Genomic DNA, 26,413 nt, shown 5'->3' on the forward strand with positions numbered 1-26,413 from the left:
CACGTGGCTTAAAATGATATGCATATCCCACAGAAAGAGAGGTTTTGCTGATAGGATTATGCTTGCCCATTACTGGTCACCAGCTTGAGGTACACTCCTTTCATTTACTACAGTTGCCCAGTATTTGACAATAGCTTTAGGGTATTTCTCAAATAAAATCCCATGACAATAAACGTTGGGATGTTCAAACTCCTGGTGCTAATAGAATTTTGTTTTGATGAATAAATTGTTACAAATTACATTAAGTTTGTAAGTATTAGACAACATAAGCTCCCTGTGGACAGGGATCTGAGCCTGTTTTGTTCACTGCTGAGCCCCCGGCACCTGGGTCTTAAATGCCTGCAGAATAACTAGCGTTAAGTGAAGCGAATTGTGTGACAGAGTAAATCACCACTGCTGCCCACCTACTCTTTAACTAAATTAATCAGTCAGAAGAAAACAATGTTCACTATAATGAGATTTCTGTAGTGAAAAGCCTTCTAAAATATTCCCCTTCATTCAACTCTTTCCTTCTCCAAGTTCCTTTTAGGGTATTCTCATTCTGTATTAGAAATTCAAGCTTGGGCAACTGTTGGTGACATACTTGATGGGAGAGAAGGAAATTAAAAGGCAATTGCTATTTATGTAGAACACAATAGTGGCCATTTCTTCTCTTTCCCTTCTAAATTGTACTGCAGACAGTCCACAATAAGAGTCTCTTAACAGAGGGTGGTTATTGTAGGGGAAGAAGCATTTATGAGCTCACTGGATAGCGTATCCGTGGCTGTTAGAACAACACAACCCAATTTCTATGGGCTCAATTTTCATTGTACAAAGTATTTTATTGAAATACTATTAGCTAAAGTGGGCTGCTTCGGCTGCAAGAACCCTTGTCTTGAGTTTTGTTAAAATACACTACTTCCCTTCTCCCCTGTAAGGGGGAAAGCTGCCATGAAGCGCATCCCTGTTGTCCAGCTCAAAGAGGGCAGGAACTGAAGCCACCCAGATGGTGGCTTTGATCTGGACTGAGGAGCTGCAGTTCAGAATTTACTTAACTCTTTCTAGAAAGGGCAGGGCCAAAACTCCATAATGTACACTCTACAGAATGTCCAAGCACTCGTGGCCACCAGTTCCAATACCCAGTCCCCACCACCACACACACACTCAGACACTTGCATACTGAAGACTCTATTTTGAAGGCTGCCCAATTATTTAACATGCTCAAAACATCCTACAAGCACAGTACACAGGAGGCAACCTTCCCAGACGGACTGGCTCCTCTCCCCGCACCTGCTCTGCCTGCTTTTTCTCCATCCCTCCCCTCTCTACGTATCATACCAAGGAGAGAAAACGGCTTGTTGTTTCCCAAAATGGAGAATTGTCAGTAAAAATTTGGCAAACTGTTTCCTGAAAGTTAATCCCTTTTAAATGCTTAGTTACAGAGAGCCTCCTATATGGGGAGCTCAAAAGGTTTTTGCCCTTCCGCTAGCTTAATATTTCTAAGATGGGGGAGGCAGGTAGGCGTAGTTCTATCTTATAAATAAAGTAACAGGCAAAGAAATTACTGCCAGGAAATTATGAAGCCTCGTGGACAAATCAAAGAAAAGAATCTGTTCTTTCCCAGCCAATCCCTTTCCTCTCCTTTGTATGAAATCTTATCAAGCAACTCTTTATGAACTTCTTTTATAGAATCTCTGGGTTTATAAATGTTCTCGAACTTGTGAATCAAACACTTGGGATGAACTGTCACTATGCAAGGCCACCGTACAAAAGCCCCCCTCTTGGTGACAACTTCTCCCTTCATAATGACAATGTCATTCTCCATGAGGGCAGGCCACACGTGATAGAAGACCAAGGGCGCGGTGAAATCCGAGTCATAGCTGCGACGATACCTGTTTTAAACACACAAAAGGAGAAAGAGACGTTAAGCAATTATGCAGCATAACTGGGGGGGCAGGATCAGTGCAAATTTCCATTTAGATTATGCTCAGATCTAGATTCTGTTATTAAAGAGATGGCTGTGGGCCCTTAGATAGGAACCAGTGATAACGAGGACCCCACGGGCTCACTAAGAACAAGTCATGTCAGGCTAATCTCATCCCTCTCTCTGAGCGGCAATTCAGGGAAAAGCTGGAGACCGTGTGAAGTCCCCTTGTCTTCCTCCAAGATTTCTCATGCTAGCTTTGTGGGCAAAATAGGAGAAATTTAAGTGGATGATTAACTTAAGTAGGTAGATTGGAAACTGGTTCAGTGATCATATCCAAAGAGAGGTAATTAATGGGTCCATGAGAACGTGAACAAAGGTGCAAAGGGCTCTCTCAATCCTGTGATAAATCAATATATTCATCAATGATTTGCATGAATTATAGAAAAGTGGTTCAAAGGTGGGGAGTGGGTCAGAAAAAACAAAACAGATGACAGCATGAAAAAATAGCTCAACAGGCGGGAGGAAATAAGCTGGATACCTATGGGGCCTGCAGTTGAGTCTAAAAAGCGTTTAACTACAAAGTTAGAGGTGACAAATGGCTTAATCACAGCCCAAGTAAAAATATAATAACAGATTTCAGTTGAACTCAAAATGAGTGAACAGTGTTATATGGCTGAAAAGAAAAAAAAACTAAAAAAATTAGCTGAGTTAATAGAGAATAATAATGAAAAGGGTGTCAGCCCCTCCAGGCTGGTCAGTTCAAACCAGGGACTGCATTCAGTGTGGACACTTTCTCAGAAAGGGGTGCTCAGGAAGCACAGAGCACAGGCAAGGAAACAGATGGATCTGTGGGAAAAGTCTCAACCCCTAACCCCTTCACGTGGAAAAAACCTGAAGGCGTGAGGCCAGGAGGAGGAGAATTTGAGTAATTGCTTTTAAATGTGTGAAAGCCTGCCAGAGTTTAAAAAAAAAACAAAAAACACAAAAACAAGGATTAGACTTGTGCTGTGAAGTCCTAGAGGTAGAACCAAGTCCAGTCATTACTAGGAACTGCAGTTTCCGCTCCACAGCAGCCAGGAGTAGAGTCCAGAATGCCCCCAAGAGGCCCCGTGCTCCCTGATTAAAGGCGTGCAAGCAGGAGGCCTGCCAGAGTTCTAGGAAATGTGCAGGCTCCATAAACCAAAGTGGAGGAGTATTTCTTTCTTTTTTAATCCTCACAGAGGATATGTTTAGAGAGAGGGAAAGAGAGAAACATCGATGTGAGAGAAACATCCATCAGTTGCCTCTCATACGAGCTCCCAACTGGGGATTGCTCGAACCCGCAACCTAGGTATGTGCCCTGATCAGGAATAGAACCCGCAACCTTTTGGTGCACAGGAGGATGCTCCAACCAACTGAACCCCCTGGCCAGGTCAAGTGGATGAATATTTCTGAGTGGGACCATGCATCCTCTAAAGGAAAAAGGAATTTTTAAAAAGAGGGAAGCAGATATTTTCTGTAAGAAAATCAAAAAGATCCAGCTGCAGTGTAATGTTCTAATATTCAGCTCTTCCTTGAGTGGACCTATGCCAGGGGCAGCGATCTGAAACTAGAAACAAGGCAATGGCTGGAAAATATGACAGGCTGTAAGGCAATTAGAAACACCATCACAGTGATTTTCATAAGCAAAAGAAAGGTACATGGTCTCCATCATCAACAAATTTGTAGGAGGAATATGGGGGCTGCCACCAACTCATAACTCTACAGCCTGAATGAAGATCCAAAGCTAACCTTTCCTGAGTGTACACGATATGCCAGGTAGTGTCCTTAAGTACTTTATTTGAATGGTCTCAATGAACTTTCTACAGCCCTAGGAAGTAGGGGTTGATATTTCCCTCATTTTACAGAGAAGAAACTAAGGAACAGAAAAATTAGGTAACGTGCCCAGATTATACAGCTAATTAGTGGTGGAGCCAGGAATGGACCCCAGATAGCTTAACACCAGAGCCTCTGTTTTATTTTGGGGGGGTTTTTTATATCTTTATTGATTTCAGAGAGAGGAAAGGAGAAATGGAAACATCAATGATGAGAGAGTCATTGATCGGCTGCCGAGCCCACAACCCGGGCATGTGCCCTGACCAGGAATCAAACCCCGATCGCCTGGATCCTAGGTCGATGCTCAACCTCTGAGCCACGTCAGGCCGGGCAGAGCCCCTGTTCTTAACCACTGGCCTCCTCCCAGATAATCTCCAGCTATATCCTAAGATCTCATAAAATTTCAGTAAAATGTTCCAAATTAATTTAATTTCTTCTAATTTATAAAGGAAATATTTTCCAAGTAAAACTTGGTAAAAACCAAGTGGTCCTAGATGAAAGAGTCTAGAGCAGTCATTTTCAAATGTTAGAGAGCATAAAGAATACTTGGGTGCTTGCTAGATTACAGATTCCTAAGCCCCACCCAGACCTACTGCAGAAATATCATGGAGTGTGATCCAAGAATCTGCATTTTTAACAGGTTTCTTGAACAATTCCAATGCAGGTGATCTATACACCATACCTCAAGAAACCTGGCCTAAATAATGCAATAAGAACCAATAAAAGCAAACAAACAAAACAATCTGATTTAAAAATGAGCAAACAATCTGAATAAACATTTTCTCAAAGAAGACATACAGATGGTCAACAGGTACATGAAAAGGTGCTCAACATCATTAATCATCAGTGAAATGCAAATCAAAACCACAATGAGATATCGCCTCACACCTGTTAGAATGGTTATTATTAAAAAGACAAGAAATAGCCCTGGCCGGTTTGGCTCAGTGGTTGGAGCATAGGCCCTTGGACCCAAGGGTCCTGGGTTCTGTTCCAGTCCGGTGCATGTGTCTCTCTCATGCTGATGTTTCTCTCTTTCTCCCTCCCCTTCCACTCTCTCTAAATAGATGATAGATAGATTATAGAGATAGAGACAGAGATAGAGATAGAGATAGAGATAGAGATAGAGATAGAGATAGAGATAGAGATAGAGATAGAGATAGAGGGATAGAGATAGAGATAGAGATAGAGGTAGAGATAGAGATAGAGATAGAGATAGAGATAGAGATAGAGATAGAGATAGAGATAGAGATAGAGATAGAGATAGAGATAGAGATAGAGATAGATAGAGATAGAGGTATAGGTATAGGTATAGATATAGGTATAGATGATGATATAGATAGATATAGATATAGATATAGATATAGATATAGATATAGATATAGATATAGATATAGATATAGATATAGATATAGATATAGATATAGATATAGATATAGATAAATATATATATCTCCTCAGGTGAGGATTTAAAAAAAATTTAAAAAGAAAAGAAATAAGTTTTGTTGAGGATGTAAAGAAAAGGAAGCCCTTGTGCACTGTTGGTGGGAACATAAATTGGTACAGCCACTATGAAAAACAGTACAGACATTCCTCAAAAAATTAAAAATAGAACTACCATATAATCTAGCAATTCCACCTCTGGGTATTATCTGTAGAAAACAAAAACACAAATTCGAAAAGATATATGCACCCCCATGTACACTGCAGCATTATTTACAATAACAAAGATACAGAAACCACGTTAAGTGTCTATTGATGGATGAATGGATAAAGATGTGATATACGTATACAGTGGAATATTACTCAGCCATAAAAAGAATGAAATCTTGCCATTTGCAGCAACATGGATGGACCTTAAGGGCACTATGCCAAGAGATGTAAGACAGACAGAGAAAGACAAATACCATATGATCTCACTTATATATGGAATCCAAAAAACAAACAAACAAAAACCAAGCTCATAAATACAAAAAACAGATTGGTGGTTGCCAGAGGCATGAGGGATGGGCAAAATGGGTTAAGGAGGTCGAAAGATACAAACTTTCAGTTATAAAATAAATAAGTCAGGAGATTTCATGTACAGCATGGTGACTATAATTAATAATACTACACTGCATATTTGGAAGTTGTTAAAAGAGTAGATCTTAAAAGTTCTCAGCACAAGAAAAAAAAATGCTGTAACTATGTATGGTAGGGGATGTTAACTAGACTTATTGTGGTGGTGATTTTGCAGTACATACAAGAATCATATCATTATGGTGTACACCTGAAACCAATATAAAGTTATATGTCAACTATAACTCAATTAAAATTTTTTAAACAATAAAGAGTAACAGACCTTTCTTTTTAAATGTTACAGACTGGCTCCAGGTACTTATTAATTCTCCCCCATATAAGCAATAAAAATCATACCATCCCCTCTGAATCACATTTGACTGAGAAGGAAGATGACCCCAGGAGAGGGCCCTGTCCTGTAGTATATGGCAGGGCCTGGAAATCGGGTAATATCTGTTGATTTCCCCACCTGGTGTTCTTTTCCCTAAATTGTTCCCAGGAAATAGAGACAAGATCACTTATTTATATTCCCTAGCTTCCGCTCCTATGTCTCTTACTTGCTATCATTAAAAATTTCTCCATCCGCCCCAAATGCAATATCTAGGGGTGGCTCTAAAGTCTGCATTGCAAAGGCAATGCAACAAATCTCCTGGATGAAGTTACTGAGGAGGCAGAAATCAACTTCCGGAGGGAATGAAATCTTGGGATTGATGTTCATGGCTCGAATGACATCCTGAAAAACAAGAAGATGGCATCACCTTGTTACCAACCTGTGACCAGAAGCTCTGACAATCCTAAGGACATTATGACTGATGAACGTGGAAAAAGAAAAATGAATGAAAGCAAGTTAAACTAGAGGAGTGCATGTGCTAAGAGGAGGAGGCCTCATGAACAGGGAAGGAGGAAAGATGGCAGAGTACAAATGACACAGGAAAGGCCAGGAGGGGCTCAAAAAACTAAGAAGAAACCAAAACCTCTTAGTATTTTTAATTTATTCCCTCTCCCTCCCTTTATTTAAATTCTGGGCAAGTTATATAATGTGCCAACACAGAACTCTGACTTGTTTGTAATCTATAATAATTATAATAGCTTGCTTTTATTGAGAGTTCACTATGTGCCAGGTCTTGTGCTAAGCAAATGACCTACTTTCTTTCATTTAATCCTCTCGAGAACTCTATGGCGTTGTGATTACTGCTGTTCCCACTTAAAGATTAGAAAACTAAAGAACAGAGAGGTTAAGTAAATGTGCAAGGTGACGCAGCTAGTAAGTGGCAGAGCCAGGATATAAATCCACACCTCTCTTTCACAAAATCTTAGGCACTATGATGTTCTACCTTCCAATCTTAAGGGCCCATCTAAAGCAGTAATTTTCAACCTTTTGCATCTCATGGCACACAAACTAATTACTAAAATTCTGTGGCACACCAAAAATATATTTTTTGCTGATTTGACAAAAAATATAGGTATAATTTTTATTCATTCACACTGAGCAGCCTATTGTGTTGGCTGTTGTGATTTTGTTATTTGACAATCTAAGGGAAAAGAGCTCAGTGCTCCTGACTAAATAGTAAGCTATTTCATGTTTTAAAAATTATTGTGGCACACCGGTTGAAAATCACTGATCTAAGGAACAGAACTATAAAGTTCAGAATATTTTTCCCCATACAAGGTCTAAGAAAGAAACAGTTAATATTGACTAGTTCTACAAAGTAAATTGAATGCTGCCCGTTTCTGCTCTTCCATTACCTAGAAGCACTGAATGGGTTTCTGAGTTATTAGAATTCAGTGTAGGCATCATTAGCAGCAAACTAGCCCCAGTAAGAGACCCAACACTTACGTTGACACTGCTTTGGGAATCATATAGATCAAGATGACAAATGATATAATCCAAGACGGCATCCTCAAAGTCATCGGACCCCACATAAGATGGTGTCAAAGATTTCCTTACACGGATCTTGAAATGTCTGAAAGCCATTTTGGCTACATGGAATGCTTCCTGCACATAAAAATTGCAGCAAATTTATTTGGTGAGAAGAGGGGGACAAAGAGGTCCAAGGCAAGGAATGAAGAAATTCATCAAAAATGCAATGCCATATGGATCTTCTGACAACTAAACACAGTTCATCAAAACTATTCTTAATCTAGGAAAAATATATATCTCAAGTTTGAAAAGAACATAATTACATATATGACTATCCACCTTCACTAATTTTAAGACAGTGGACCATTGTTCTGGTAATAGGGAGTATAGGACAGTACAGAAGTTCAAGGAAATAAATCTTCTGTGGTTACATAAATAATTGAAAAATGCTAGCTGATGCTAAGATCCCATGGTAACACCCTATCACACGGGTCAAGAAAAAAGAGAAAATGATTAATTTAGTGTGTGTTATACATAGACACATATTAAGTGTTGGGCTTGTTTCCTGACATATATTAATTTATTAAATGCCTGCTATGTAGTCAGCACTGGGAAAACCTAGTTGTACATGAACACATAGCCTATATGCTCACAGAACTTCAACCAACTCAGTAATCCTCAAACCAAGGACTGGCACATTTGTTTCTGTAAAGAGCCAGATAGTACACATTTTTCGCTTTGCTGGTCATATACTGTCTCTGTCACTTTTTTTTTTTTTAAAACAACCCTTTAAAAATGTAAAACTGTTCTTATAATCTTGGCTATCTGTATTTTCTTAGAAATACAGATATGGCCCACAGGTCTTAGTTACCTGACTCCTGGCATAAATTAATAAATATAGGACAAATTTCAGTAGATTTTGAAAATTCTGCTCTTATACCAATGTCCTGTTTTATTTAATATTTAATTGTTCTCTTAATGGACTCAGTATCTCAATATGGTACCAAAGGAACAGACCCATTTGCTTTGGGAATTAAGGAGTATATATGAGGACTTTTTAATCTGCCACCCTCAAGTAGCTGATATGTTAGCAGTTTTGGTCACTACCCCTCTGACTTTTCTAAGAATGGATGGAAATCAAATGACAGCCATTAGCAATAGTATGCCCACTGGTGTGTCTGTGCCCATTTAGAAGATTCCATGCAAATCAACTAAGTTATATTCCCATTCCAGATTGTCCTACAGTCATAAACGCTTCAACAAATGTCTGGTCAATATCAATATTAATACATATAATAGTTATTTTGACTGTGAAAAATGATTCATCCCAAATACTTGCAACCGAAGGAAGGGAGAAAGGGAAGGAGGGGATGCATGGAAATCCCACCCTCTGGCAGGGACCTCAGGATCTACCAGTCCTTTTAAGCCGTCCTGTTCAGTTCACCAAACCGCTGTCTCCCCGCTGTGCCCAAGGACCTCTGGAGCGCAGCCCGAGTGTCACGTACCACGGTGGCGATGTAGATGATCCGCTGCACGGTCTCGGCGTTGTCGATGCATTGCCGCAGCAGGCACTGCGCGTCCAGCCGGGCCTGGGAATAGGCATCGCCGAACCGGGACAAGAGCGCAGCCTTGCGCGCCGCATTGGACAGTTTGGCGCGATTCGGGGACGGGGACCTGATCTTCACCACTGCGTTGGAGGGGCTGCGGCTACGGCTGTGGCTGCGGCTGCGGCTGCGACTGCGGCTGCGGCCGTTGGTGTTGCTGCGGCTGGGGCTGCGGCTGGGGCTGCGGCTGCGGCTGTGGCTGCGGCTGCGGCTGCGAGCGGCTGGACTGGGAGACTGGCTCCTGGTGGGCCTGTTGGTAAGCAAGAATCAGCAGGGAAGCACTCTGATTCACTTTTCTGTCCTTCCTGGACTCCGCTTCTCCCCACCTCAACTGCAAATGACACTCAGGAGCCAGGGGCCCCTGCAGGCTGAAAGCGGCTGCCTCCACGACCTTCCCACCAGGTGGGCCATAGGCACTGTCTCCACGCAACCTCAGATGGGACTCAACCATGAAACAAGACTCTGCTTGCATGGTGAGCTGGACCTGATAGAGGATTCTCACGCCCTGAGCACCTCAGTTTATCCTGTAGGCAGCCCTGGGAGTCCGGCATTGATCGCTGGCCACTTTACAGAGGAGGAGAAGTGGAGCTCAGAAGTGTTAACTGGCTGCCCTGGAGTAACACAGCTAGCAAGAGCCAGAGTTAAAGAAGTCAGATTTCCTGTATTTCATACCCCAACCTTAGAGCCTCATGGGATAAAATGGGATGAACACTAAACAATGAGAAAGATCTGGGTTGTAGCTCCAGCTCCATTACGTCATAGCAGCAGGAGCAATTGCAATCGTTTCTCCTCTCCAGAGCCTCAGTTTTCACCTACATCATTTTTGCTCTGTTTTGCGGTGGGGGTGGGGGTTGGAAGATCAGGTGAGCTAATACATGGGGAAGTACTTGGCGAATTGGAAAGCACCATATCAGTTAAACATTTATGACTATCTAGTACAACAGAAATTATCAGACTAGCTAGCCCAAAGGCAATGCCCTTCCTGCCCTCCCCCCCCCCCAAAAAGAAAGTTTTGTAGAAGAAACTATGGGGCAAAAGGAAGTGTAAAGTGGACTCGGGGGGGGGGGGCTCATTAATAGTATTTGTCAATTTCCATAGTGCAACAGAAGCTCCAACCATGGCCCATCTCAAGCTATCAATGTGATGTCACTAAACTCGGATTTAGGCAGAAATGCACAGAATATGTTCTTTGGAGCCAGTAAAGCCAGCAGCAGCACAACACTGAAGGAGTAATTCCTCAAAATGAAAGACTAAGGTGACATTTAGGGGAATGGGGACCGGGCATGGGAGTGGCTTAATAACTTGAACCAGGGCATGTTATCGGGCTGGGGGTGGAGTAGAAAGACAAGGAAAATGCAACAAATCCAAAGAGAAACGTCCTACTTTGTCTTCACTCAACACTGTGTGAATGATCTGTCTGAACGCCTATCCACCAGTAGAAAGGGAGTTCACAAGAACACTTACCTACACCTCCATCAAACAAAGCTATGGAAAGGGAACACCCTGCAGTGAAATGGCAGTTGGTCCTCCCTGGAGAAAGGACTCTTGGGCCTTAAGAGAACAAGACCCTCATATAATGGAACATTCTTGCAATACGGGCACCACCTCTTGCCTTACAGGCACATTCAAATCTGGTTTCAAGCCAAAGAACTTCCCCTTCTCATATCGCTCAGTCTCACTCCTTAAGTTTCAACATCAGCCCAAAATAAAATAGCGTCAATTATTAGCAATCCAGGAGGTGGTTTCTCTCTCTGAAGGGTCCGTTAGAGAAAACACTTTACAATTCAAAGCTTCCTATATTGTTGGGGTTTGGGCTCAAGAATGTCATTTTACTTTGTTTCCTAAGCCAGGCTTTTATCACTAACGAAAGGCATTTAAAATATCTGTGAGAATGCATCAGACCTTCCTTGGAGAGCAGATCTTTCAGCACAAAGAACAGCAATCTCATCCTTCAGTGTTCGGAGCTGTTTCTCATAATCGGATATCACGTCTGCATCACACCTGTCCCGCTTGTCGCGTTTGTCGCGTTTGTCAGAGCCAGCGCTGCGTTTATCCGCACTGCGATGCTCTGATCTCCTGAGCTCAGGCGTCTTGGGCTCTGGGGCTCTGGACTCTAAACCGCGCTGCTCTGTCCTACGCACGGAGCTTCTGTGCGCTGAGTTTTTGTGGCGGGACTCCTCCAGCTTTTGAAGAGATTTAAGCCTGAACAGAAAAAAAAAATTTTTTTTTAAGTAAAGAAAGAAAAGAGAGGAGGTAAGGGAGGGAGGGACGGAAGCAAAGGTAATAAGCAACAGTTGGCATACTTAAAACAGAGGCTACTCTACCTCGTGGGCCATTATTGCATTGGGAAACTCCAATGGAAATCCATAGGAACTAACACAAATTAGCAAAGAGCAGGCTTGCAGGGTCAGGGGGCCACTCCATGTCTGCAGCAGGCATTGGAAAGGGTCCTCTAGCAAAAGCAGAGTGGGCCTGTAGTCATATTGTTCTAGATAGGACTGATTAAACCGCACAAAATTCTAGAAGCATTTGACCTCCGGAACCTAGTCCAGAAGCTGGGCAAAGAGATTACCTCTGCAGATGGACTATGGGGAGAAACTACACTGGACACTGACCAACACCTACAACACTGGGTGGAAGTGTGGACCTATGAGAAGAATGGACTACAGAAACAAACGAAGCTTCGGGAATGAAATTGGCAGCCTCATAAAGATACAAAGAGGCATGGCCATCATAAAACGGCAGCAAAAGCCGTAAGAAGAGGACATGCTGTGACAAAAATGACAATGGTGTAAGACGGAAAGGGAAGGGGTGAGACTGAGAAAGATGCAGAGAAGCCGAAAAGGCAACAGCAGAATTAAAAGCCGCTCTAGAAACAGTGAAGAAGAGAATCACTGAGCAGTTTGACCAATGCATTTGAGAAGGTAAATCAGATAGGAATGAGAGATTAAAATGATCAGGGGGATACGAGTGGAAACCAGGACGGTGCTCCAAGCTAAAATTCAGGAGCATTCCTGAAGAAGTCAGAACAACTGGAACATGTGTGAAGGCGACAGAATGGTATTCACATACATATAAATATATATTTACACATATGTATTTTAATACAATTTCCACTTGCTCTTTTTGTGGGGGAAATACCAAAATGAAAATCAAGGAAGGTATATAACTTTAAAGGTGTATAACCTTAGAGGATCTCCTTCTAATTTACCTTTAGAGAATAATCTGAAATTTAAACTAAGAATGGCAACAAAGGTCATCACAATGTTGTTTCCAATGTTGAAAATTGGTATCAAGGTCAATATTAAGAAAACACACAAATGATGGAACATGATGCACCTATTTAAAACTAAGTTCCGCAGTGTGTTTTTTCATTAGTAATTGAGAAAAAACAATGTTAACTGAAAAAATGGGGTCGAAATTTGTAAGCTTATACTTATTTCATAGTCTTAACTCTATTTCTAATGTATGAATTGGAAGAAATGTCAAAAGGTAACAGTATCTGGTCCTGGAATTATGAAAGGGTTTTTCGTTTCCTTTATACTATATTGTAGTTTGAAAATTCTCTCTAGTAGATAGGTAATGTTTTTGTAGTAAGAAAAATACATAAAACACTGATAAAAATATTGTTCCCTTTCCTCTTTAATTGTGAACAGATTCTTTCATATTGTAATGGAACACCAAAAAAAGGTAAATTCAAAGATTAATCAGTGGGCTGCAATAATCCTGTCATTTTTTTTTTCCTTACTGCTTTTTTAGCTGATTTATTTCCTCCTCTGCAGCCAAAAGGGATATGGTTGATACGTTCTTGGTTGCTTCAGGAGTCTTTGCAGTGTCAGCCACACTGTAAGAGAAATCAGTAACTAAAGACAGATTTTCCAAAATTGGCAGACTTTCTAAATCAAGGCATAGTTCTCTCTCAGGAACTTTTGGCATACACTATAAATTCGACATAAACAAGATCAAGTTATAAGACATCTGCATTCAGTCAGATGATATTGTAAATATTGTAATGCACTTATATGCAAAAACATGCTAGCATCCCCTTCCTCAGCGTCAAACACAGAGAAATTATAAAGCTACTACCCCCTAAAAGACTATGTAATAATTATTAATATCAAAATGTAAAGGACAAAGAAACTTGTTCAATTCCTCCTGCTTGCCCTCGTAACTCATCTAATCTAATTACACCAAGTCCTCAGGTTTGCCTAGTTCTTTAAAATCTTCATTTTTCTGCAATATACTACTACCTATTCTGATTACTTGGCACAGAAAAGCTGAATTTCACTTAATTTTCCCAGACTTCCTAAATATAAAAAAATTATTGCCCACCTATAAAGTCCTCCACAATTAACCTGTGACTACCAACTATTTTGCGTCTTCCTGCCTCTGACTTCCATCACTTATTAAGCACGAGTTTCCTGAGTTTTCCACAGAGCTCAGTCACTGTCAGTTTTAATGACTATCTCCATTGTAGGCAAGTCACGGTAAATGATACCATTTCTTTAAGTCTTTCTGAATTTAAAAGGAAATGGGAATGTGCTGGATGACAATGGATGAAGACCTATGGTTTTCAATTAAGTTGTCCTAGTGCAGTGAGAGATCACGGGTGGGCAAAGGCTTCTTGACTTAGCTGACCCTACTTCCCTGGAACAGCTCTTTCATCACAGGAGTCGTAAGGCTAAGAGGGAGCAACTGCTATCTAAACTCACGCCAGCTGTCCTCGTTCTTCAAATGCAACTCTTCATGCCATCCTTGACTCTTCAAAGTATGTCTCCCCTTCTCTTGAGCTCCTCCAACATGCAGCTCACACTCGCAATCTCATTACAAACACACTGCAAACTACTTGAGGGCAAACATTTTATGGTATTCATCTCTTTATCCCCAGCACCTAAAATAGTGCCTGTCACATAGTAGATTTAAAACAAACAAACAAACAAAAAGCCCTAAAAATGAATGAAAGAAATGTCTAAAGTCTAAAACAAAGCCATAGTAACAATAACTTCACAGTAGGCCTATGGAGGTTGAAAGGAAATTGTGTGATCTAATTCAAATGTGAATATGTTATAGGTTTTAATATATATATATATATGTGTATATATATATATATATATATATATAATATGGGAATATATATATATATGGGAAAATGAACATTTTATCAAGAAAAAACTGTAGAGCCCAGTTGGGCATGGCTCAGTGGTTGAGCATCGACCTAGGATCCAGGAGATCGAGGTTTGATTCCCGGTCAGGGCACATGCCTGGGTTTCGGGCTCCGGGGGCGTGCAGGAGGCAGCTGATCAATGACTCTCTCATCATTGATGTTTCTCTCTGTCTTTCTCTCTCTCTCTCTCCCTTCCTCTCTCTGAAATCAATAAAGATATATTAAAAAACAAAGAGAGAGAAAACTGTAGAAAATTAAAAGGACAAGACAGACTAAGAAATGAAAGAGTATAAACAGGAATAAAGTAGGTTTTTTTCTCTCAAAACATGCCATACACATGTGAGCACATATACATATAAGCAAACACATATGCTAATTTGGAACGCTTGGATCACATACAGGGAGAAGAAAGGGAGGTACATTCATGTACCAAGAATAGTTTTAAGCAGATGAACATTTATTTTAATTTTTTGTTATGGATGCATTCATTCATTGAGCAAATTATTGTGGATTCCCTATATGCCAGGCATGATGCTGGTGATGAAGATAAAACGGTATCCAAACATCAATAAAAGACAGTAACCCTTAAGAGTTTCCAGTCCACCGGATCACAAACATGCAAACAAATGTTTAAAGGTTCCAAACTGTGGAAAGTGCTATTCTTAGGTCAATGTGAAAGGAAATTTGAGGAGGGGAAGAGGAAAGACCTTCTGATGTATAGTGGTCACAAACAGGTTCTGAGAAATTCACATTTAAGTTGAGGCCTGAAGGATAATCCAGGGCCAGCCACGCAAAGAGGCAGCGGAAGAGTTCCGTTTTCCTGAAGGAGCACAGGCAAAGGCCTCAACGTGAAGAAGTAGACAGTAGACTAGGTGAGGGGCGTCTGGCATGACATGAGGGGGAAGTGAGAGGTAGGGATCATGCAGGGCTGTGAGAGCCCTGGGAAGGCTACTCGCAGCTTTTAAGCAGGGTGACGACTTAATACAGTAAAAATATATCTATATTTTCTATGTGAGAAATGGCTTGTAGTAGAGCAAGGATGGAAATAGGGAAACCAGTTGGAGCAATGAGTTGAGGCAAGAGGTTTCAGAAGCTTGAACCAAGGCAATAGTAGTATAAGAAGGGACACGTGTGGGGGATGCTTAGGAGGCAGATTCAACTCTATTCTCATTGACTGGATATAGGAAATGCAGAAAAGTGAGACTCCTAACCAGAGTCTGGGTATAAAATCGAGCAGTCTGCTCTTGTCTAGAGTTCTTCAAATCTGGGCAGACCTGTCCCTCTTCAGCACTGTCTTGGAATTTGTGCTTTGGAACTGGGTCACAGCCAAACTGGTCTCCACAAGGTTAGACATGGGAACCTCCTTGGGCGGGTCACTCATTCCACCGCACGAAGCACCCTGGCTTTAGAGACAGGTAGGTAGAGTAAGAGGAGAGAGCTGACTACCACAGAAGGTGGGGAACCTCCTCCATCATTTGTGATGCCTTAAGTGAAAATAGAATATGAACCACAGGCGAGTTCATAACAGAAACAAAACAAAACTAGGAAATTCAGAGAAAAGCACCTGAACAAGCACCTTCCTGTGGGCAACTTTCAAATGGACAGTGGGGGCTGGGGGATATGTATATCGATAAAGAGAACAGGCACAAATGACCAAGCAAACGGGGTGAATGGTATAAGAAAGGGTACATGGGTGTTCTCAGTACTATTCTTGCAAATTTTCTGTATTTGAAATTATTTCCAAATAAAAAGTTCTAAAAATGCATGCAGCCATAGTTTCTCAGTCCATGGTGCCCCTTATAGCTAACTACAGAGCCATAGTGATGAGAGGGAAGTAGGAATTCCTGGCTCCTGTTGGTGCTGATAAAAGAAAGAACCAGCAAAATCGTGAAGCAACGAGAGGCAAATGGAGAAACCTGGTCATCAGCAGCACTGGCCAGTAAATGCCCCAGGAGACCTAGCCAGACAAGCCATAACTCAGCACCCACCAGCACAAGACATCAGTGCCCAGTTGAAACTGAGGCCGGCAGGAACCCAGCAGGCAGTACAAGACCAAAGCCCCTCTCCTCCAGCACCAGGAGAGCATGCAAGCACCCCTCTACCCTTAGATGTCAGTCTAAGGAAGGAGGGCAATGAGACCTCCTGAGAGGGCAAACACGGCTCCTAATAGAAGTCTGGACTTGGAATTAACCGAATATTTACACGAAAGGAACTACAATAAACCAGAAAAGAAATGGCATATTTAAGGGTCCTCCTCACCCCACTCCAAATCAGCTGACATTAGTTGAAATATGTTGTAGAAATCAGGGGAATTATGCTTTTTGTACCTTCCATTTGCAAACTCTGACTGTTGCAGCTGTAAAACTGCTCATTGATGGTTCCTATTAGAAAAATGAATGGCGGTGTGTGGAGGTGCATGCAAGTACACACAAAGAAAAAGGTCTGGAGTAAAATACACCAAAATATTAACAGGGATGAGATTACAGGTGATTTTCATCTTTAGACTCTTAGCTGTTGCATGCATTTTGAGAAAGAAATTTGTATTTTCTAATCAGGCAAAACGAAATCAGTAGAGATGTTTTGCATAGAAGGAGAGCTCATCGGAGAACAAGGCAGAATGCCACGCTCTATTCCATCACAGTCCGGAACCTGTTATAAAACGAATCCCTTGCTGTCCCATGCGTGCCGGCAATGGGTTGATGCTGTGGGAGGAGAAACCTTATTGATCGGTGGATTTGTGTCAGGTGTGTTGAATGCAGTCTCATACACGTCTGTCTGTCTCCTTCAAGTACACCCCAAAGCTCGCAATTTTCTCTGCAGCGATTCCTTGAGCTGCTACCCTGGTTTTGTACATAGCATGCATCTGATATCTGTTGCTGCCTAGCACTGCTTAACTTTTTAAAATACGTTTTTATATCTAATAGTTATTCCAGAATCTGGAATTGTTCATCATTTAAAAAGTCTGGCCTCTTAGTCTCACCCCCAGTGAGTACAACTGACAGGTAAATGAGGCCTGCTTCACCTTGCTTTTGCTCCCTTTTAATTTTTCTATTCACCCTCCTTAACCCTTTCCCTCTGCATCTTTTCTTATTTTCCTCTTCCCTAAAAATAGATTTTCGCTTAACAATCTTCCTCTGTTTATAAATATGGGCTAATAAGGGGCCTGTGGAAAAGAAGAAGCTCCAGGAATGGAGCCAAGGAGACCAGGGTCTTAGGGAACATAACATACTATGGAAATCCTGGCCCCAAATTCAAAGACACTGACTCCCAATTCACACACACGCACACTCACACACATCATATTACTTATTAGCAAATGTCTACATTTTACATGATTCTCCTTTGAAACTTAAGAATTAAATGAAGAACAAACAACTCTTTTTGGAAAAAGATAACTTGCATTCCTCTTACTCGTCTTGAACCAGGTTGAGTTGATTGCGAGTTGTGTTCAGCTCAATGTCTAATTGTTGCATGTCCCGATCCCGAACTCCAGGCTCTTTCTGTCTCTCCTTACCAAACGTGTCCTGGAAAGATAGTCAAAAAACAGTCTGAATACATGAAACAACATAGACAGATTGCACAAGTATTATACTGAGCAAAGGAAGTTGAGCACAAAAGAGCACAGAATGTATAGTTCCATTTACTTGAAGTCCTGGCGCAGACAAAATGAACCTGGAATGATAGAAGTCAGAAGAGTGGTTGCCCTGGGGGTGAAGGGACATGCTTGGGAAGTGGTGCAGGAATGCTCTGGAGTGATGGAAATGTTTTATATCTTAATAGGAGTGTGAATTACACGGATATGCGTATTTATCAAAATTCATCAACCTATGGATGTCCCTGTAGGTAAATTATACCTCAATTTTTTGAAAAAGAGACACTTAAATATCATCCTACATTTCTATATCCACAATAACATGCCTAGGGGATAAAAATCTAAGAAGCATATGAAAATCTCCAGGGGGGAAAATGCTTAAAGACAACTAACATCTATGAAGTACTTACCACATGTAAGTTGTTTCTCATGCTGATCGCATTTAATTTTCACAATGACCCTATGAGGCCAGCAAAAGCATTGTCCCCATTTAGCAAATGCAGACACTTAAGTCATAAAGGTTAGACAACCTATTCAGGACCATTCAAGAGGGACAAGAATTCTGTCCAGAGACCTCCAAGCAGGAATCCTTCAGCCACTACCTCATAAGGCCCCGTTGCTTAGAACAACCTGCTCAACATGCTTTAATTTTGGAAAGAAATTTATGGACACCCATGTAAATATTTAAAATCAAAGTCACTAATGTTTTGCTTACCCAGCAATAATGATGCCGAGGCCTTAAGCAAGGTATACGCTCTGTTTCCAGTCTGATCTTCCACCGTCAAAACACTGACACTGTCCATGGAAACCACCAAGATCAACCACCAGTTATGCTACCCTTTGTCAGTCTGCCAAAATTGAGCTTTCTTCATACCTTGGAATTTTCCAATTAGTTTTATTTCAGTCTTTCACAATACTGAGCTTTCCCCATCTAATAATCTCTTTCTCTTCTGAGCCCCTGTGGTACCTTGTCTGGGTGAACTACTTTGTCATTTAAAAGTTACTATTTAATGCCTAGTGTGGGCCAAGCAGTGTCCCAGATGTAGATCATCACTAGATCCTTTTTATAGCTGAGGAAGCCAAGGCTCATTGATTCACCTGGTCACCCCACTAGTGAGTAGGCAGAGCTGAGATCCAGGTCCATCTTAAGAGAAAACTCAATCCACTCTGCCCCATACTACTGTAAATAGAAACTCACCTTTATACCTGTGTCCCAATTCCTAAGTAGAGTTGGGCCCCTCTCTAGGTCAAAGCCATAGCATGTGTTTGAGCTCCCAGTACCTGACTAGGGTGCTGAAAATCAAGGGGAATCCCTTAGCATCCTTACCTGTAGAGAGGGGACCTTGCTGTCAACAGGTTTTCCCAGGGAAGCAGCAGTAAAGGAGGCCTCCAGCCAAGGCAAAAGGCGTGATTTGATTAGTTCCACACCATCGTTATGTCCTCCTAAAAGAATCCACAAATCAGGTCAGCAAGAGAAACCCAACCGCAGCAACTCAGAGAGCACAAAAAGAAAAAAAGAAAAAAAGAAAAAAAGAAGCGTGTAGGGCTGGATGAGAAAGCACAGGCCATTCTCACCTTCTTGAGCTGTTGCAGTGAGGATTCCGAAGAGTTGTCCCTGCATCTTGGCAACTTGTTCAATGAATTCAAGGCAAAGACTTAGATTTTGATCACACGAGTTTGTCTGCAAAGCCAAAACAGTAGACATCAGTGCAATTCTTCACTCCCACTGCAGGTGGACAGAGGCCTCCCTTTATACCAGGGCCTCCTGGCTCTGGCACACTCCCAGGGGCAGACCCCGCTGTGTGTTCACCGAAACATAGTCCCTTTCCTCCCGGGCACACAGCTAGAGCACTTTGCCCAGCTTCCCTAGCACTTTGTGGGGCCATGTAACTGAGTTTGGGTCCACGGGATGGGAAGTGACATGTGCCACTTCAGGGTGTGACTCTTCGCCTTCTTTTTCTTTCCCCATCTGCCAGCCAATTGCAGAGGACCCCAAGGGCATAAGGGGTGGTGGGGCTGCAAGATTTGGGAAGCTGCTAACTGAATGCTTACAATGACTGCTACATGATTGAGAAAGTTTATTTGTGTCAAGCCACTGAGGTTTGGGGGTCATTTGAATACCAATAACCCTGATTCCCTACTCAATGGAATCCTGCAAAAAGTCCTTTCATAAAGTGAATAACCCTTTTTTAACAATACAAATCACTGCTTCCTAACTTACCTGCTTTACTGGTTCTGTCCGCTGCCTAAGTTCAGTACGTACATAAAGAACACTACTTGTTAACAGTAAAAAGGTATTGCTGAGCTGAGGATACAATGGAGAATACGACAAAAAAGATGAGCCAGGCCACATGGCACTTGCAGACGGGTGGGGGAGACAGGAGAGCAGACAGTTATCCTGCAGTGGAATAAGTCTCACCATAGGGGTGAGCGCAAGGTCTACTCAGGAGCCCATTGTCTTGGAAAGTCATAGAAGACTTCCTTCAGAGAGGAAGCGAAATCTAGGCGAGAAGGAATTCAGCAGACTTGGGGGAAGGGGTGGTTCAATGTGCAACATTCTAAGCCGTAAGAGCAGAACATGAAGGAGCCAGGAGGTAGGTCTTCTAGCTATTATCCGGCTTTTGCCATCTCCTTGGTGAACTGCTACTGTTTCCTCATTAGCTAAACCTCTAATGGAGTCTAACACTAAAGGAAAGGACACAACTGTAAGCAACAAACAAATCATGTGGGTGTAAAAATGCAGAGACTGATATATCATCTCAAGCCATAATAAGGCACTAGCAGGGGGCACTGTGAATCCTGAGGTAGGAAACAGGTTGCAAGGAAGACGGAAACTAGAATGAATAGGAAACGTTTAGATGACCTCCTGGCAAGAGTTGACAAGAGAAATGCATATCTGCATCAAAAAGGAAAGTGGTTGGGACAGGCGGTAAGCTCCCTGGGGATAGGGGCTGTGCCTGCCCTGTTCATTCACTGTTCTATTTCCAGCCCTGCATTCTAGAGTCTCTGTATATTCAAACAGTAAGTATTGGATGGGTGAGTGAACATGAGATGATTAGCTTACTTTGGATTTATTACATGCCTCCTAAGCGCCAGGCACTGTTCATGCTTATATATATAAACTCAGTTAATCCCCACAACAGCACGCTATGAGACAGGAGAACCATTATAAGTATCCCTGTCTTCAGGTGAGAAAACTGGGATGCATAGAGGTTGAATAACTTGCCCAAGATTACTTAGCTAATAAAATGTCAGAACTGAGATCAGAATCCAAGCTGCCTAGTTCCAAATCCCATGCTCTTAACCACTAAACTATACTGACTTGTAGATGGTGATTAGGGCTGGGGGTGAGGGAGAGACTAGATAATGTGACAAAGAGTGAATGGGGAGGGCAGTCAGGGAAGATCTCTCTGAGGAGACCCTGAGCTAAGTCCTGAATGCAGAGACTAGAGAAGGAGTGTGTTGGGCTGTGGGAACAGTAGGGGCAAAGGCCCTGTGGCAGAAAGGAGTTTGGCAACCTTGAGAACCAAGAGTAGGTGCATGTGGCTTCTGCATAGGAGGTCAAAGAAGTTGGGGGGCCTTGCTGGTCTGGCAAGAAGTTTGGATGGAATGGACTCATCATAACCTAGGGGGAGCTGCTGGTTTACTTTCCATGCCTGGTAAATAGTACCTGGTGACGAGCTCTGTTGTAGCACTTATTTCTGTTGTAGCCATTTGTTTTTCTGGCTCATCCTCTATCCCTTTCTCCTAAGAAGACTATGTGTTTTTAAAAATGACTTTTCCTTTCTCATATTTGTATCAATTGCCACTAGTATCCATAGCAGATGGAAGGGCTCAACAATATTTGATGGGTGAATGAATAAATGAATGAGTGTCTTCGCATAGTAGTGACGTCATCAGAACATTTGGAGCACACAGCTTACACAGCTATCTCCATTCCTTCTGTTGAACCAGCAGCTCCTTGCCCTTGCTGTTTAATTCCTGCACTCATAACACTGAGCTTCAATTCCCCTACAACCCCGGCTAGACCATGTAATATGCTAAGTGAACACAAAATGGGCATGGGAGTCAAGCAGACCTGAAGGAGTGTCTCAGCTCTGCCACTTGTCACAAGTTCTGTGTGATGCTGCACAGGTTACCTCTCTGAGCCCATTTCCTTTCCAGAAATGAGGATAGATAATGGCTTAGAGAGTGTTAGGAGAATTAAATAAAAAAATACATATTCAGCAACTCAGAGACAGAAGGCGTTCAACAATTAGTACCTATGAGGTGACATTCGGTATTGAAAGGATCAGTGGGTTTAGGCATAAGGCAGACCTTGGTTCAAATCTGGTTCTCCACTTATTAGCTGCATTCCCTTAGAAAATAAATTTCAAATATGAGCCTCTGTTTGCTCGTATTTAGGAGGTGGTTGATCTCACCAACTAACTTAGGTGCAGAATAGAGGAGATACACAGAAATTAAAAATATTATTGTGGTATTATTACTATACGCTCCTATGCCTTGCCCAGTGCCCAGTACAAACTAGGTGCCCAAAGGAATGTTTGCCAAATGTTTGTATGCACAACTTAAATAAAAGAATATATTGTTAGTTCCTGTTCCCAAGACATGTCACAACACGCTGCAACTTCTAACACAAAGCATTGCACAAGAAATTCAAGTTTCAATAGGGTCACATTACCAAACACGTGCTCACACAGGTAAATAAAATAAAGATATTGACAAATTATACTGTTTCCTAATCCCAAAGCACAGACTCTCAAAATTCCTTCATTCATAAATCATTGAGTTCCTATTGTATGTAAGGACTTGGGCTGGCAGCTCAGGACACAGCACCACACTAAAAAAATTTTTTAAAACAGTTGCCTGGCCCGGCCGGGCGTGGCTCAGCTGTTGAGCACCGACCTAGGATCCAGGCAATCGGGGTTCGATTCCTGGTCAGGGCACATGCCCGGGTTGCGGGCTCGATCAACGACTCTCATCATGGATGTTTCTATCTCTCTCTGTCCCTCTCCTTTCCTCTCTCTGAAATCAATAAAGATATATTTTTAAAAGAAATAAAAATAAAAATAAAATTAAAAAAATAAAACAGTTGCCTGGTGCCAACGAGCTCACCAGCTGGGAAGCAGGATGGGGAATGGGAAACATACATGAATAAAACAATTAACTTAGAGTTGATTAAGGGATCTAGGTAGACAGTGAGCTGTCAAAGGGGTAAAACTCACACTGGTAACAGGCGAGGGGTAAGAGGTTAGGGCATTTCAGGAGGAACAGCAGGTAACAAGGCAAGAAACAAGGTATATTATAGGGTAAAATGGAATACAGGGTCCAGGGACCAAATAATGAAGGACTTTGTCACATGGCCTCTGGGCTTCATCCCATCACTGAAAGATTTAACGGAGCAAGTAAAGGAGCATGAGTATGACACGGTCAGATTTGCTTTGCATTTTACAAAAATCAATCTGGCAGAAGCAGACCTGATGAGAGTTTGGATTAGAGAGCCTGCCTGGCAGGAGGGTAGGCAGTTTTAACCATCTGGCTGAGAGACGCTGAGGGCTACGGAGATACCAAGGGTCCCCTAAAGGTCCTTCCCAGCCCTATACCACATCTGGGTCTACCAAGGTCCCACTGATGCTAACTAGCATTAGCTGAGGAGGAAGTTGGGAGGTTTGGAAACAGGTAAGAGGTACAGGGATGATACCGCTTTGTGGACAGATTAAGGGGTCTGCAGGACCTTCAGATGGAGATGTCCAGTCATAGGGCCTAATAATTATTCTGAGACTAGGCAGCAAGAAGGCACTTTTAAAGGTGTGTGTTGGCGGTAGAGGGCAAGGTTGGTTCACGAGAAAGCTGTAGCTGTTCTTTGAGTTCCCATATACCTGTGGAGTTCTGGTTAAAGAGTGAATGGGCTGTTTCCAGATCTTAACTATTGTAGATTGCGCTGCTATGAACATAGAGGAGCATATATTCTTTCTGAATAGTGTTTCAGGATTCTTAGGATATATTCCTAGAAGTGGAATCACTGGGTCAAAAGGCAGCTCCATTTTTAATTTTTTGAGGAATCTCCATACTGTTTTCCATAGTGGTTGCACCAGTCTGCATTCCCACCAGCAGTGTACCAGGGCTCCGCTTTCTCCACATCCTCGCCAGCACGAGTCATTTGTTGATTTGTTGATGGAGCCATTCGGACAGGTGTGAGGTGATACCTCATTGTGGTTTTAATTTGCATCTCTCTGATGATTAGACGTTGAGCATTTTCTCATGTGTCTTGGCCATCTGTATGTCATCTTTGGAGAAGTGTCTATTCAGGTCCTTTACCCATTTTTTAATTGGGTTGTTTGTCTTCCTCTTGCTGAGTAGAATGAGTTCTTTGTACACTTTGGAAATCAGCCCCTTATCCAATACATCCTTGGCAAATATGTTTTCTCAGACTGTGGGGTTCCTTTGTATTTTGAGGCTGTTTTCTTTTGCTGTGAAGCAGCTTTAGTTTTGGAAACAGCCCAAGTGCCCATGAGATGATGAGTGGACAAAAAAGCTGTGGGACATATACACCATGGAATACTACGCAGCTGTAAAGAAGATGGATCTCGTACCCTTTGGGACAATATGGATGGACCTGGAAAATATTATGCTAAGAGAAATAAGCCAGGCAGAGAAAGACAAACATCACATGATCTCGCTTATATGTGGAATCTAAAGAACTTAATAAGCTGATGAACATAACAGATTCAATGACGTGGAAGCATAGATCAGACTGACGAATGTCAGAGGGATGGAGGAGGGCAGGTGAGTGGAGGGAGAGAGATTAACCAAAGAATTTATATGCATATATGTACAACCCAAGGACACGTACAATGGTGAGGGGAATGGGAAGGGCGGAATGGGTCATTGGGGAGAAAGAGGGACATCTGTAATATTTTAAACAAAAATTAAAAAAATTTTTTAAAGGGTGAATGGGAAAGCCTAAGGGACTCAGGACAGCAGCCAGTTGCATTTTTCCTGTGGGATTTTAGAAACAAGCTGATGTAGACTCAAAAAACTGAGATCCGAAAAGGAGCTTTATGTATGCTCTAGTCCAGTCCCTCCCATTAACAGACTAGGTACTGGGGTCCAGAGAGGTTAAATAAGTGGCCCCAGGTCATTCAGCTAGTTCCACGCAGAACCGGACCTAGAACCTAGGGGTGCTGATTCCGGTCCCTAGCTCTGTCTGCCTCGCAGTTCTACTTCCTATTAAGAGTGGGACTGTCCTATTTAAGACAGACCAAATGTAAAGTAAGTTCCACCTTCCATGCGGGCGAGAGGAACGGGAGCCTGCGTCGGAGTGGGGACTAAAGAGACTTGCAGAGCGCTCTGGGATTGATGACTGAATATTGGCCTCACACGCCCTGGCAAAGGGCCTTCTGAAATCTGCCTTGGTGCTGAAACTGCGCCGACATCCCACTGCTGACCAGCACACCAGTGAAACCCGCAACGCTGACAAGTGACTGGGTAATAAATACTGGGTAACAAATACTGGGCGTGTTTTTATTAAAACCTATTCTGATGCAACCCCGGGGTATCCTCATAGTGGGAGACTTGCGGGGAAACAGGAGAAGGGGTGTAGTAAAAGAAATCACTCCGGATGGCGATAGGGGCTCGGACTGCTGGCGGAAGGGACAGGAGGGAGCGTGGCGGGCTCGGCAGTCAGCCCCGCGGCAGGCGGCTCTCTCCCGTTGCTAGGGCTGCCGGCGTCCTTGGTTACCACGGCAGGAATCGCGCCCCCGACAGCTCGGCGGAGCCCCGCGCGCAGCCCAGCGCCGCCCGGCCTCGCGAGAACAAAAGCGCGCCGGCCGCACGTGCCCGCCCTTCCTTGGCCGCGATCCCGGTACGAGGCTGGGTCCCGGTGAGGAGTCGCAGCCGCCGGGGTTTTGCAAAGCGGCCACCCCGCTGCCAGGCCTAAAAAACCGCCGCCGAGGGCTGCGCAAGGAACTAGAGGGCGGGCGAGCCCGGGGGTCCCCCGCGCTGACTCACGTTGTACTCCCTCAGCCAGCGCTCCAGGCTGTCGTGCATCGTTCGTAAATATTCGTTGGAGACCAATTTCCTCAGGTTTTCCGCCATCGCTCGCTTTTCCGCTCGCCCGGCTCTGGGAGATGGACACGTGGACGGGACGAGTCGGTGGCCTCCGCAGGACCGCGGGGTGGTTCGGGGGGAAGGGTGTTACCTTCCTGGGGGGCTCAGAGCGCGGCCGATGTTTCCATCCTCCCCCTCAGGTGGGACCGGGAGGGCTCGGGAAGCCGGGGGGAGGTGCCCTGGGCCGCAGCCGCCGCGCCTCATCCGCCGCCCGGCGCGGTCTCCTGGCTCCCCCGCGGCAGCCGCCGGCCCAGGCCATAAATACCCC

At 43.0% G+C, this 26,413-nt stretch overlaps 1 protein-coding gene across 3 annotated transcripts in view; it reads right to left on the bottom strand.

Annotated features, from left to right (window-relative positions):
• Positions 1–26,320, bottom strand: part of SPATA18 (spermatogenesis associated 18) — a 31,370-nt gene extending 5,050 nt beyond the window's left edge. For 2 of the 3 annotated variants that reach the window (XM_087827527.1, XM_087827526.1), the window contains exons 1-10: positions 26,047–26,320; positions 19,612–19,717; positions 19,364–19,479; positions 17,856–17,968; positions 13,029–13,124; positions 11,183–11,482; positions 9,182–9,530; positions 7,653–7,811; positions 6,373–6,548; positions 1,748–1,871 (exon numbers count right to left, since the gene is read on the bottom strand). In XM_087827527.1, the coding sequence (XP_087683653.1) occupies positions 1,748–1,871; positions 6,373–6,548; positions 7,653–7,811; positions 9,182–9,530; positions 11,183–11,482; positions 13,029–13,124; positions 17,856–17,968; positions 19,364–19,479; positions 19,612–19,717; positions 26,047–26,133 (1,626 nt within the window). In that variant the 5' untranslated portion in view covers positions 26,134–26,320. The remainder of the gene's footprint in view (positions 1–1,747; positions 1,872–6,372; positions 6,549–7,652; positions 7,812–9,181; positions 9,531–11,182; positions 11,483–13,028; positions 13,125–17,855; positions 17,969–19,363; positions 19,480–19,611; positions 19,718–26,046) is intronic. The other variant, XM_087827532.1, reaches the window with a different exon arrangement.
• Between the last annotated feature and the right edge of the window lie 93 nt (positions 26,321–26,413).

Source organism: Miniopterus natalensis, chromosome 1 (genome assembly GCF_054644295.1).
Source record: "Miniopterus natalensis isolate mMinNat1 chromosome 1, mMinNat1.hap1, whole genome shotgun sequence".
In the NCBI taxonomy this organism is placed as follows: domain Eukaryota; kingdom Metazoa; phylum Chordata; class Mammalia; order Chiroptera; family Miniopteridae; genus Miniopterus; species Miniopterus natalensis.